Below are 13,654 nucleotides of genomic sequence, written 5' to 3' on the forward strand. Positions count from 1 at the left end.
CCACAGCTCTGTGCTCAGAGCCTCCCTTCTCGGGGCTGAGCGAGGCCTGGCTGATGGAGGGGAGAGTCTAGGGGTGTCAGACAGGGGGCTGGCTACCCTGCCATTGCAGCCTGCTGAGCTGAAGGAGCACAGATGCTGCCAGGCACCCAAAGGGCTATGTTGGGCATGACACTGATCTGAGCCAAGAGGTTGCTTGTCGGGGCATTTTAGGATTAAACCTGCTCTGGAGCCACCAAAAGAGTTTGGAAGCGCCTCTCCTCCCCCAAATATTGCCCTGCAACCCCAGCTGGAGTTCTTTTCCCCAGCCTCCATGGACTCCTAGATTCCCCCCCACCCATCCAAAACAGAACTGTCTCCCTAGCCTCCCCCATCGACTTCCTCCCGGTGCCCTCGTGGGCCCATGTCCAGCCTTGGCATGAGCAGATGCAGCTCCAGAGGAATTGCCCCTCAGGGCTGGATGAGGCCCATGGCCTCACTGATCTCTCACTTTGGGCCCCTCTGGTCACAGGGCAGCCCCCAAGGGCTTCATGGGGCTGAGATGCAAGCTGGAGGGCAGAGGCTAGTCCCTGTGGAGCTGTTCAACGCGCCAGGGGAGCTGAGGGGCCGCTATTTCCACCCTCCTTTGGGTTCCTGCCACCTTTGCCTTCCTCTGACTGACTGCTCATGGCGGAAAGACTGTGATTCTAGCTGGCTGCTCCTTGGGGCCAACCCCACCCTGGCACAGGTGTGGACGTGACCTCTGCAGGATTTATGCCTGGGCCATACTTAGAACCCCAGAGCAGGCTGAAGCTGAAGGGCACCTGCCCTTTTTAGGCATGGGCTGGGGGCTGTAACCTGACCTCTGTTCTTCCCCACTGAGGCTGGGCCTGCCCTGGGGGAGGAGGCGTTAGCTCTGGAAGGGCATGGATCTATTTTAGGGATGGGCTACCCAAGCTGTTTTTCATGTGCTCCCTAACGCGCAAGGCCTTTTCAGGCTTTCCCTACATTGCTGGGCATGAGGGTGGCCCTGAGGTGCCAAGCAGGTTTGGTGCCCGTAGGCGACAAGCACAGGTGAGCAGGAGGGGATTGGGCCCTGGGATGCCCCCTAGTGGCAGGAATAAGTGAAAACACAAGGCTGATGAGGAACCCAGAACCCTTCTCCGAGCACCTGGATCCCATCTTACTGAAGGGTGAGAGCTGCAGTTCTGTGCACCAGGGGCCAACAAGGGTGGGCCATTATGTCCGAGGCTGGGGGACTCCTGTAGTTGGGTGAGGGAAGAGGAATGGCTGTCTGTGGGGGCTGGGCAGCTGCGGGAGTGTGCCCAGGAGGTTCAGCAAGTTGGCTGCTGCGTGTGGGAGATGGGTGGGGAGGACGGGCTGTTCTGTGTGCGGGGGGAGTCCAGGGTTGTGTCTTTGCTCTTCATACACAACAGGGGAGGCAGAGGGCTGGTTAGTCCTGTCCCCAAACATGCCAAGCGGCACACATCCTGCTGCGCTGGCTGCTTCTGAAAACATACAACATCCACCACTAGAGGGCTTGCGAACTATCCCAAGGGACACTGCCCTGTTCCTGCACACTACAGACTGGAGTAAGGCCCTGTCTGCATCAGGGGGAAGCATGGTTTGCACCAATGTAGTTGCCCTGGTGTCAAAGGGGATTTACACCGACACCCACGGTAAGCTGCACTTGTTCCACTTGTGCAGGGCGTCCCCTCTGGTGCAGCTGCATCGGCATAATAACACCAGTTCAATAACCCCCAGGGTAGACCCACAGTCAGGGGGTGAAAATGGGAGCAACTCCACCCTCACCCCAAATGCATTGGCCTTCTCTCCAGTCCCCCCCTCCCCCCCGAATGCGTCTCTTCCCCATGCTCCCCCTAGTGTTTACATACCTGTATTGCATTTACTCACTCTCCATTCAACACACATTAATTCAACATTGCTGCAAGGAAATAGGGCCATGCAGTGACCAATGTGTAGGAATCCTACTGGCCCCCACCAGTTTAACTCAGGGTGGAATTTGGGCCCTATACCTTTAAGAATTTGCTTATTTGGGTGGACTGTCAATCAGATGTGTTAACTTCCTGCAACAAAGGAAGCTGAGAGCTGATGAGATCTGGTCACTGAGCAGCGCAGGGGCAGGTAACAACAGGTGTCCGATGTAAGCATTATGTTTCCAACCTAAGGTGGCTGCATCGTAAAGCTGTCAGGCCAAGATCATTCCTGGTGTGACACCCAGGGTTTAGCTTGGCCCCTCAGTGGAGTAAAGTCAGCTCTACTCAGGTGCTCTGTATGAGTGGAGCCTTGATCAGGCTGTGGAGGGGGCATAGTGGAGGCTGGGTCATACGACTTCCTCTCTGATCTCTGGGAAAGGGAAGCTGTGAATTCTGGAAGTGAGTTCTGAAGCGTGCAAGGTCTGTGTGAAAGAGAGCATCCCTCGAGGGGGTTCCTATCACAGGGGTGCGGTGCCGGGCTCACTCATGCATACACCAGTTGGCTCTGTTTCTCAGTGAAAGCAGCGATGCCAGCTCTGGCAATTTTATCACAAGATACTTGGTGTTTTTCTTAAAGCCCCAGGTCTTGGAGTCATGTGATTAGATGAGAATCTCAGTTTTTGTTTGTTTGTTTGTTTAAAAAGCCAGTTTCCAGCTTGACTGAAGAGAAAAGCTTGAGAACATGAATCCAAATGCCGCCCAATGGCTCAATAACCAAAAGACAAAAAGACCCCAACACTTATGATTTTAGAAAGTCTCATGACTTTGAAGGAAATCATCTTTTTGGGGGACCTGACTCATGATTTATGAACCCTTTGGACTGGCCATTTTAGGCTGGAGAAAAGTGACACAAGTTCTCCCTGCATGTCAGAGAGGTTTGAACAGGGGCTGGATGGGTCTGCTGGCACTCTTGGTGATGGTGACTCTTTCTGGTTTGGGGGCTAATACCCGAACAGGCACTTCAACCTCTTGAGGTCCCTTTCCAGCCTTACATTGCCAGGATTCTCTGTGAGCCCTGGAGGATGGGGAACAATTTACCAAGGGTCCTGTTGGATTCTCCATTACCGGCAATTTTTAAATCGAGACTGTCTGTTTTGCTAAAGGATCCGCACTAGGAATTATTTGGGGGAAGTTCTCTGGCCTGTGTTACACAGGAGGTCAGCCTAGATGACCACAAGGGCCCCTTCTGACCTTGGAGTCTGTGAATCGAGGTAAACTGCCCTCCCCCCTAGGGAGTCAGCAAGGTGGATGTGCACTGTCAGTTGTTGAAGATATCAAGGGAATGGGGGTGGGGGGGGCCCTGGAATTATGGCTGGCTACTTGTGGGGAAGGGAGGGCTGTGTTAGATAAAGGTGCATGAGAAACATCTGCATGTTCCAGTTCCTGGGCCTCCGTGAAGGCAACCAGGTCTCCCCATTTCTGCTGGAGCCCCGAGCCGCTGCCCCACCCTAGCCGGGCAGGGCTGGGTGAGGCTTGCTATGGGCCTCAGCAGCATGACTTTGTCATCTTGAGGACGCAGCTGACTTTTGGGATCAACAAAACCTGTGGTCACAAAGTGAGGGGAGGGGATGCAAGACAGCCCCAAATGGGACTGATCGCGTCAAGGCAGACGTACAGCTGAGCATTGGAAGGGAATTTGGGGTCTCTCTTCTAGTGGGGAAACGTACTGAATAATGCAGCCCTCAGCTGCCCCCACTATCATGTGTGTCCAGTATTCAGGGCTAAGGGGATGTCACCCCGAACTCCCTCTACGATGTCGCAGTAGTAAATTTTAAAGGGGTCCTGTTACCCTGCTTTTCTGCCCCTCTTGATTCCTACCCTGTAAACAGTAGGCCCACGGAGATGCAATATTACTGTCAACTTGGTTCTTGCCTCATACCAAACCCTCTGGGATGAGTATGTAGAGAACCCAGCAGGGAAGGTCTATGTACATGCACTCGCACACACAACCCCTCCTGTGCCGTTGTGACCCCATTGGGTTGAGTGCAGTGACACTGTGCCAGGGAGAGGAGTTCATCATTCATTAATCAAACTCTGTGGCTAGGCTTTATCTAAAGCTCTTCCTCCAAGAGCTCCCCTTGCATGCCACTGGCGTGGAGCGCTCCAGCCCCGGGAGACTTTGGAGACTCCGGGGGGGGGGAATGTCCAATGCTCTTCCTTTAATCTGTCTAAGGAAGAAGAAGGCTAAACTCGCACTTCGTCTCCCCCCCCCCCCCGCCCCAAGCTATTCCAGATGCCCCAGTTTTCCCCACTTCACCCCAGCGAGTCAAAGCACCCGTCACCCTCTTGGTTTCCACTCCCAAACTCAGCTTGAGAGCAGCTAGTCCCTCAGGCAAACGCTGCACAGTGGAATCTGCCTGCTGCCCTGGAGACATGGCTCAGGGCTCCCAGCTGGGCCCATAGCAGAGTCTAAGCACTGACTGTTAGTTATGCCAAATCTTCACCAGAGCACCAGACCAGAGTGCAGTGCCCAGGAGAAGAGACCTGACCGCCTGGCTGAGGGTGGCCCTGCATCCCATGGGGGGGAGGAAATGGGGCTGGAGAAGAGGGAGCAGGAACAAGGGGGGGGGGGATCAGAGCGCCCACCAGTGGCCAAAGCAAGGCTCTCCACCTGCCCTCCAAGGAGCGGGGTGTGCTGGTGATCCAGTTGGCTCAAACCCAGGCCTCTTGCTTGCTGGGGCGGTGCACTAAGCCCTGGGTCACGAGGCTGGAACAGGTTCTGTAGGATGCTTCTTCATCCCCTGAGCTCCCGCTGTCACCGAAGCAACGCTTATGAAACATGCAAAGGCAGCCGCCAGCCTCCGACACCAAGTGCTGCTGCTGTGACAGGCAGGACTGGATCAGCCGGGCTGGTGACCAGGTCTGACTGACGGGGTCTGTCCCCGTGCCCATCTCTGGCTCTCTGATTTCTCGCTGCTCAGAATCTATCTCACGGTTCCTGTCTCGGGTGGGTTTTGTCTCCTGTGTTTTCTCTCTCGCTTTTTCTCTCCCTCCCTGGGTGGAAGAGGAGGCAGGAAGGGCTGGTTGTCACAGTGACGTGCCCTAGGCACTGAGGCACTCCCAGATGGCCGGGGGACTGCTGTTCTCTGGATCAGACCGGGTAGCAGAAAGCAGCTAGAGGAAGGCTCTGAAGTGTCCGTGCCCATCAGGTAATGGGACTGCTGGTTCAGAACGGCTATGCTAGAAGGGGCTATAGGCTGAGAGCCTTCTGAGCTGCAGGGGAGGTTGGGGCCTCCTCCTCTGAAGTCTTCGGACATGTCTTCAAATGCACCAGCTTCCAGTAAGTAGGTGCCTGATTGCCAACCAGCCCGGGAGCCTCAGGAACCTGCACCTCTGTCCCCAGCCCTGTCAGTCACTCTCTAGAACAGAACAAGGGAGCAGTTACTAGGGTGCTGTGTTTGTGGGCCTGTGCCATTCGTGTGTGGGTAGCCATGTGTGTGCAGGGGAGCTGGCGTGTTCCTCTGCTCCCAGATACTGGCAGCTGAGCAAACAGTGGGAATCACCTTCTTCCATTTTCTAGGAAATGTATTTGAGACGTGGGAAGAGATTGAAACCCAGTGAGCTAAGGGGGAGCATGGGCCCTGGGAAGCATTAAAGACTACTTAGCCTCAGGAGGAAAGGGACTGGGGCTGTTTCTGAAGGCCAAACCAGCCCCTTCCTAAAGCCCATAGCTGACCCCCCAGGCCCTCCTGCACTGTCTAACCAGGAGTTCTGTTTCCTTTCAGACTGAAGAGCTTCTTTGCCCAGATCTTCTCAGGATGGCAGCAGGTGAGAGCTCTCTTTCCCTGGGCACGGCTCCTTCTCTCCACCCGTCTGTCTCCATCTTACTGAGGCTACATCCAGTTGTCTAAGCCCATAGCAATGGGCCTGAGCCCCCAAGTGCAGATCCAGGGTATGGCCGGGGGAGGGGAGGGATGTTGGATCCAGAGTTCTGGCTCAGGGCCATCTCTGCTAACCAGGCTCAGGTTCTGTTGTTGCGTTATCCCCTTTTAGAAACCTTGTGTCCCTCCTTGGTTCTCTTCCTCTTTTCCACTCATCTCCCTGCCAGCCCAGAACAGCGGAAATGCAAGGCTCATGCATGCTGCAAGGATCAGGAGCCGGAAAGAACTAAGGCACCTCCCTTGGACAATTGGTCCTGGCTGGCAGCATCCATGCGCGGTCCTTGCACTTGAGCCCAGTATGAGGGCTTGCAGCTGTCAGGATGTTCCCCCTCTCTCCTCTTTGGGTTTCACCTGGGTCTTCACCTGCTCTAGCCTGGAGGCAGTGGGTTGCTTTCTGCTCTGTAAACACAGAATAACAGTCCTAGCGACTAAGGGACACGGCCCTGGCAGCGGCAGTACATCCCTGGTGTCCCCACCCTGTCCTGCTGTGAGACCTCAGCACTGGCCCGCAGGGACCGTTTCTAGGGCCGAGAGGGGAGTTCAGTCTCCGTGGCCCTCAGTCAGTCCCTGGCATCACTGCTGCCAAGGTTGCCAATTAGTGCTGGTTATGAGGGTAGTTTTGTGAGGCTGGCACTTGTTCACTAGGAACTGGACTGAGAACCACTCAGCTTGTTTCTCCCAGGCCAGAGAAGAGCCATCAGATGATCAGGGAAGTGATTATTCCCCTCTATTCAGCACTGGTGAGGCCACATCTGGAATATTGCATCCAGTTTTGGGCCCCCCACTACAGAAAGGATGTGGACAAATTGGAAAGAGTCCAGTGGAGGTCAACGGAAATGACTAGGGGGCTGGGGGACATGACATATGAGGAGAGGCTGAGGGAAATGGGATTGTTAGTCTGCAGAAGAGAAGAGTGAGGGGGGATTTGGTAGCAGCCTTCAACTACCTGAAGGGGGGGGTTCCAAAGAGGATGGACCTTGGCTGTTCTCAGTGGTGGCAGATGACAGAACAAGGAGCAATGGTCTCAAGTTGCAGTGGGGGAGGTCTAGGTTGGATATTAGGAAAAACTATTTCACTAGGAGGGTGGTGAAACACTGGAATGGGTCACCCAGGAAGGTGGTGGAATCTCCATCCTTATTGGTTTTTAAGGCCCGGCTTGACAAAGCCCTGGCTGGGTTGATTTAGTTGGGGTTGGTCCTGCTTTGAGCAGGGGGTTGGACTAGATGACCTCCTGAGGTCTCTTCCAACCCTAATGTTCTATGATTCTATGACGACTTTGTTACTACCAACCTGAGCCAGTGACAGGCTATACAACCGAGGGCCAATCCCCTGTCTGTACACCTCTGTCTTTGGCTCCCATTGCCATGGGCTCTGAATATATCCTTACAGCCTCCCTAGTGGGTGGTGAAGTATTATCCCTGTTTGACAGGTGGGAACTGTGGCACAAAGGGTGTAAGGGATAACAATTTTCAAATAAACCCAAGTTCCATTTTCAAAAGCGTTGGCTTTCAGTGAGACTTGAGGCTGCTACATGTGGAAGCCACTTTGGGCTGGTCTACGCTGGGAACTTACATCAGCATAGCTATGTCTCTTGAGGATGTGAAAAATCCACCCCCCTGAGAGATGCAGCTATACTGACCTCACCCCGATGTAGACATTGCTAGAAAGAATGCCCTCCGTCTACCTAGCTACCGCCTCTCAGGGAGGCAGATTAGCTACACCAGTGGGAGAACCCCGCCCATCACTGTAGTGAGTGTCTCTGCTGTAGGATTTGAAGTGTAGACAGAGCCTTTGAAAATGTGGGACTTAAGTTTCTAAGTCACTTGAGCATTTTTGCAAATGTTATCCATAGTGCAAATCTGTAACAGAGCCAGGAATTGAACCCCGTCCCCTGGCTCCCTGTGCAGTGCCCTAACCATCAAACAGCCTTTTCTCCATTCCCAGTTTTGCTCCAATTCCTGGAGAACATCCCCAGTGTCTCAGACAAAAACAACGAGGAGTCCTGTGGCACCTTAAAGACTAACAGATTTATTAGGGCATAAGCTTTCGTGGGTAAAAAACCCACTTCTTCAGATGCATGGAATAAAAATTACAGAAATGGGCATAAATATATATTGGCACATGAAGAGAAGGGAGTTCTACCTTGCAAGTGGAGAACCAGTGTTCAAGGCCAATTTAGTCAGGGTGTATGTGGTCCACTCCCAACAATTGATGAGGAGGTGTAAATACCAAGAGAGGGAAAATTGCTTTTATAGTGAGCCAACCACACGCAGTCCCACAGTGTCTCAGACAGTGCTTGCAACCATGGCTCTGCCTTTCCCTGCATGAGCTCCTTGGCACAGTCAGATCTCATCTGCCAACGTGATCAGAAAGCATCTTAACTGCCAAAGGCCACCCTGTTCCCCGTCTGCTCGGAGGTGTAATTTTAGAAGGCTGCAATCAGAAGACCTCTTATTGCTGGGAGCTGCAGACTTCAAGCCACAGCCAGCTCTGAGAACACTTCCTTTATTTTTAGCACTTCTGCCTTGTCCTTGCGACACTCGAGACAGGACCATTCACCCAGCTTTGAAAATGTTCCAGTGTACTGTACCTGGGGAGAGGAGCTCTCTATCAGCTCCAGGCACTGGAATTAATGGGGACTTCGAATTAAATTGCCCACTCCCAGAATGATTGTGACGCTGAGGGACCCTCTCGGTTGTGGAGCTGGGATGTTGGCTCAATGTGAATTGGGGGAGGGGGGCAGCTGGGACACTGAGGTTGCAACTTTTCTGAGAGGGTCAATGGTTGCATCTCTCTTGTCACTCTGGCTTTTTGGAGGAGATTCTTTCCTGGGTGGGGATTTATAGCTGCGGCCAAATGCAAGTGAGCCGGCCCTCCTGGTGCTAATCCAGTGTAATATTTGCTGTTGTGCATGGCATGGGGGCCAGATTCTGCTCTCAGTCACACTGGTGTAAAGCTAGGGTAACTCTGTGCATAGGCTGGGGGAGTCGTCTAGGCCATCGGCCTGACCACTTTTTGGCCAGGCCAAACCAGAGTGACACTGAAGCTCCCACCCATCACAACACCACGCATTCAAATATGGAGGGGGTGGGTGTAGGGGCTCATGAGCCGGGGGGGCGGGGTCAGGCTGCTGGTGCAGGGGGCACCTGAGAAGGGAAGAGAGGGCTAGGCAGGGGTGTGGCGGAAATCTGTTCCCCCCCCACACACACTTTAAGTGGTGCTTCACAGCCCCGGACTGTATGTGCACCTGTGCAGTTACTCCAGCTTTATATTGGTGTAACTGGCAGCAGGATTTCACACAGAGAGTTTAATGGCCAGAGAGGGTGGGCAAGGAAAAGGGGAATGCATGTCGGAAATAGTGGGCATGTCCGGTGGTGGACATACCATGGCGGGTGGGAATATCAGAGATGATGGGCTTATGCAAGAGGTGGGCACAGAGGCTGTGATGGGGCGACTGGAGCAGGTGGAAGATCTGGAATTGGAGTGGCTGGCTCAGCAGAGCTGGTGGAGGTATTGGCTCGGGCAGATGGGAGGCAGTGATGTCTGCAAGGGGTCAGAGTTTGTGAAGCACCTGCCAGGCCATGGACGTGAGCCTCTGGGGAGGGAACGTGTCCCAGGAGAGAGGTGAATCACCCTTAGATTTTGTAATGGTGCGGGCGCTAAAGGGGGAGATGTCAATCGCCACAGGCTGAAGGAGCTTCTCCCCTCCCTAGAAGGAAGCACCCGCCTGTTTCGTCCCATGGCCCATGCCCTTCTCAAAGGGCTGAGGCCCTGACTCGCTGTTTGATTCCTTAGTCTCCTTGTCTCACTGGGGGCCGTCGGATTTTGAGCTTACGTACAGTGGGCCAAATCCCTCCCTGGTGTAGCTCCAGTGAAGCCAGCTGAGTTACACCAAGGATGAATTTGGTCCTCTCTCTGGAGGTGTCTGAGGCGATGGGGCAGAGGCCAAGAGGAAGCCATCCTCCCGGTCAGAAGGAAGATGGATGCCACCCAGTGCCCTGCCTTGTGTGCCTGGGGAACCTGGGATGTCCTACCACTTTCTCCCCTGTCCTTATATATACATCAAAAGCTACAGCTCAGTGCTAGAGGATGGGTCCTGGGTGGCACTGGTGTGGGCGCCATGTTGTGGGGGATCATGGCTGTCGGGTTCCGTGGTATAAGGCTGTTCCGTGAGAGGTACCGCCAAGAGCTGCTGTCTGAGCCCATTTACACCAGCCCCCCATGGGGTCACTCCAGATTGACTGAGATCAGAATCTTTGCCCACTGGCTTCTGTGATGTGGCTGAGGCTTGGCTCCTGCCGTATCCTAGCAACCGTCTCCCTGGCAATGTGTGTTAGCTCTGACCACAAGGCTCCAGCCTGGCCCAGCCCTGAAGGGAGGCCAGCCGCTGGCTCAGGCATCAAAATGTGCTGAGCAGAAACTGCTTGGCAAGAAGGGGGGGAACAGAGGAGAGCAGGAGCCAGCGAGTCGGAGAGATGGGGACAGAGTGCTCCTGCCTGGCTGCCTCAGCGGAAAAGGCTGGCAAAGGTACCCTGGGGGGGCAATGTCCCCATAGCGCCTGCCATGAAGCCACCGAACGGCCCACTGCTGACCATGTTCTGCTCCCATTTATCCCCGGGGAACTGGGGCTGGTTGGCAAGTTCCCTCCTCCAGGCAGATCCCCTGGGGAAGTGGTCGAGAGGAATTTGTCCCGGCTCGGGGGAGGTTTCCTTCCTGCGATCGCTCACTCGCTCTCGGACTAACCCTCTTCTCTGCTTTTCCTTCTCCCGCAGAAAAACTGAAGAACAGCAAAATCATCTTCGTGGTGGGTAAGTCAGCGATGGGCTCAGTGAAAAGCTGAGGAGTCGTGAGCGGCGCTTTCAGTCCTGGCTCGGTTACGTAAAGCCCCATCCACTGAGCTCGTTGGAGCTGTGACATGGGACCCTGTCCTTCAAATTTTAAGCTGAAGTTTTCAAAGAGACCTGGGATTTCAGGGGGCCAACCTGAGATCCTGTAAAGGGGTCTGATTTTCAGCAGGCAGGTGCTCAGAGCTTTCGGGTCATCAGGTGCCTTTAAGGTGTCCTAAGTTGCGCTCTAAAAATCACTAGCCATGTCTGCAAATGTTTGCCCTGGCCTCCAAAGGGAAGTCGTGGCTATCATCCAAAACCAGACTGGACAGAATACATGGGAGTGGGCAATAGAGAGCGCCCTGCTGTGGCACCGAGACGGAATAGAGGGCCTGTGGGCGCTTGCCGCCTTTGCTTTCGGTGTTCTTGGGGAGGGTGCCCTGAAGGCCTCTAATTACCCCCAGATCAGGTACAGCATAGCGGAGAGCTTCCTCCACCTGCCTTCCTCCACCTCACCTGGAGGAGTCACCTCTGGAGGCATGAGTGGGGGCACAGTCTCCAGGGCCCATTCAGTCCTTTGCTTCTCTCTGCTGAGATTGTCCGATGTGTCGGACACACAGTGCCCGCCCCCCCGCCCCTTTTATTCATGTAGGCCACCAAGCAAAGTCCCAGCTTGGGCTAGGTTTGAAGTGGCAGCTGAGCCACAGATTTCGGGTGACATCCTGGGCAGCTGCTTTCAAAGACACACGGGCGCTTTGTGGGGGAAATGTGGATCCATGTCCTGTGGAGGCAGTTCTGCGGGTATCTCTGTTTCTCTCCCTGCCGCCCACCTTTTGTCACTAGCGATAGAGACACAAAGACAGGAGCTTCCTGGCTTTGGGGTTCAGCTGCTGCCTGTTTTGCTTCATGCTGACCTGTTGATGAGATCATAATAATCTCCCCAGAGCTGGTTGTGCTGCCTGGGGCAGAGGGCTCGGAGCCCAGCAGGAGCCCTGAACTCCTTACCTAAGGTCCCCATTGTGTGCAGAGGCTCCTAGTAAGTAAGAACAAAGAGGAGGATGAAACAGGGCTGTTGCTAGGTGGGATTTTTGCCTCGGAAGCACCCAAGCTCTTTTCCCATCCTCCCCCTTCTGTGTTTTGAGTCTGGGCCTTGTCCTTGTGTGAATTGCAGGTGGGCCCGGCTCAGGGAAAGGGACCCAGTGTGAGAAGATTGTCCAGAAATATGGCTACACCCACCTGTCCACTGGCGATCTCCTGAGGGCAGAGGTCAACTCTGGCTCAGAGAGAGGCAAGAAGCTCTCTGCCATCATGGAGAAAGGAGAGCTGGTGCCCCTGGTGAGTCTGGGCCATTTTTGCAGTGGAAGGAAGTGGATCTTAAAGCGTTACATCCTGGCACATTTCCAGCTACCCATGCTGGTGTGTGAGAACCTGATGCAGAGGCCATCTCAGGCCACCTGCTTTCCTGGCTGCAGTGCATTGTGGGGAGCTGAGGCAGGTGCATGGAAGGGCCACTGTTGGGGCACCTCTTTCCCAGCTCTTAAGGGATGGCTTATGGACCTGGCTTCCCAGGAGTCTGGTCGCTCCTGGCAGCAGCAGGGAGAAAGTGCTCTGGCAGCTGGGGAGGGGAGCAAGTTAGGGCATAAAATGGGGGAGGACAAGCTCCATGTCTGTGGGTGTTGGTGCCCAGAGACCACGGTGAGCAGCCGCTGCTTGCTGTGCCTCCTCTGGTGAGACAGGAGCTGCATATGGTCCCTGGATCCTGCAAAAGGATCTGTCTGTTGGTGTGATCGAGGACAAACATTGATGCTCCTGTGGCTTTTCACTAAGAGGTAGGGCTGCCCATAGGGAAGGGGAGCCCAGCGGCTGCGGGAGACTCTGCAAAGCTGCCAGCTAGCTGGAACTGAAAGCGCTGTCCCTAACTGTGACCTAAAACACCTATGTTTCCCCTCCCCTCAGGACACGGTGCTTGATATGCTGCGAGACGCCATGGTGGCCAAGGCAGATGTCTCCAAGGGATTCCTGATTGACGGCTACCCCCGAGAGGTGAAGCAAGGTGTGGAGTTTGAGAAGAAGGTGAGGAAGGGGGTGGCAGAGGCTCCAATGCCGTTGGGAGGGCCATCCACCTGGCACAACCCTGACTGAGCGTGCTACCATTTGCACTAAAAGCTTGTCGAGCAGAACCAGAGCCACCCTACAGGGCAGAGCAGGGGCTGGGCAGCTGTTCAGTGGGGCAGAAAATGGATACGCTCCCCAGGGGAGAGACACAAACAGTGAGTGTAGACAGCAGTGCCAGCAGTGTCTTCTCACCCCTTGCCCCCAAACACTTGACATCACACCCACACCTGTGGTAGTTTTGTCACAAACTCAGCGTGGTGGGATTGCTCGATGGCTGGATAAGGCGACCCTAGAAATGGGGAAGCGGTGGGGTCGATTCATTGGGGCAGACCATCTCTTCGGGGGGAGTTGAACCAAAGCCCCACATGGCGCCAGGAGAAGCTCTGCTGCTGGAGGCACCATCTTTAGGTTGCGATGTCGAGCCAAGGTCTGGATCACTGCTATTTTCTGTAGAACAGGTTTTGTCCCAGCTCAACTTGAGTAATTACGTTCTGCCTCCCCCAGTTACCCAGTCATGTTCAACTGCGTGTCAGATTCGTCTTTCCTTCCCATCCTGAACTGCTGAGGTAGAGTTGCTGCATGCTGGTAAATAACTGTCATGCTCCACCCGAGAGGTGGCTGCAATGAGCCCCTTAAACAGCCTGAAGGTGTCTGGAGTGCAAGGTTGTATATGATGGTATTGTTAATGGGGTTAGAGCAGCAAGGCTGCTCCGTGTGCTGCCTGGGAGCAGGTTTTACTGTCTGCTCCAGGGAAACTGTAACCCTGCTAGTGCAGGCCTGGAGAGGCTGGGGAGAAAACTTGTGAGAGAGGAAGGTACCTGCGTTGGAGTGATCCCTGGCTGTAATACGTGGGACTGGC

The 13,654-nt window shown here is 54.5% G+C and overlaps 1 protein-coding gene across 8 annotated transcripts in view; it reads left to right on the plus strand.

The window, feature by feature from the left end:
- AK1 (adenylate kinase 1) overlaps positions 1–13,654 on the plus strand; it is a 41,808-nt gene that overhangs the window by 21,232 nt on the left and 6,922 nt on the right. For 3 of the 8 annotated variants that reach the window (XM_043530665.1, XM_037879929.2, XM_027819747.3), the window contains 4 exons: positions 5,699–5,741; positions 10,627–10,662; positions 11,852–12,015; positions 12,637–12,753. In XM_043530665.1, the coding sequence (XP_043386600.1) occupies positions 5,699–5,741; positions 10,627–10,662; positions 11,852–12,015; positions 12,637–12,753 (360 nt within the window). Of the gene's footprint in view, positions 1–2,119; positions 2,141–4,901; positions 4,921–4,991; positions 4,997–5,103; positions 5,123–5,698; positions 5,742–10,176; positions 10,382–10,626; positions 10,663–11,851; positions 12,016–12,636; positions 12,754–13,654 lie in introns of those variants that run through there. The other 5 variants (XM_043530666.1, XM_027819749.3, XM_043530667.1 and 2 more) reach the window with 5 other exon arrangements.

Source organism: Chelonia mydas, chromosome 16 (assembly GCF_015237465.2).
Source record: "Chelonia mydas isolate rCheMyd1 chromosome 16, rCheMyd1.pri.v2, whole genome shotgun sequence".
Lineage (NCBI taxonomy): Eukaryota > Metazoa > Chordata > Testudines > Cheloniidae > Chelonia > Chelonia mydas.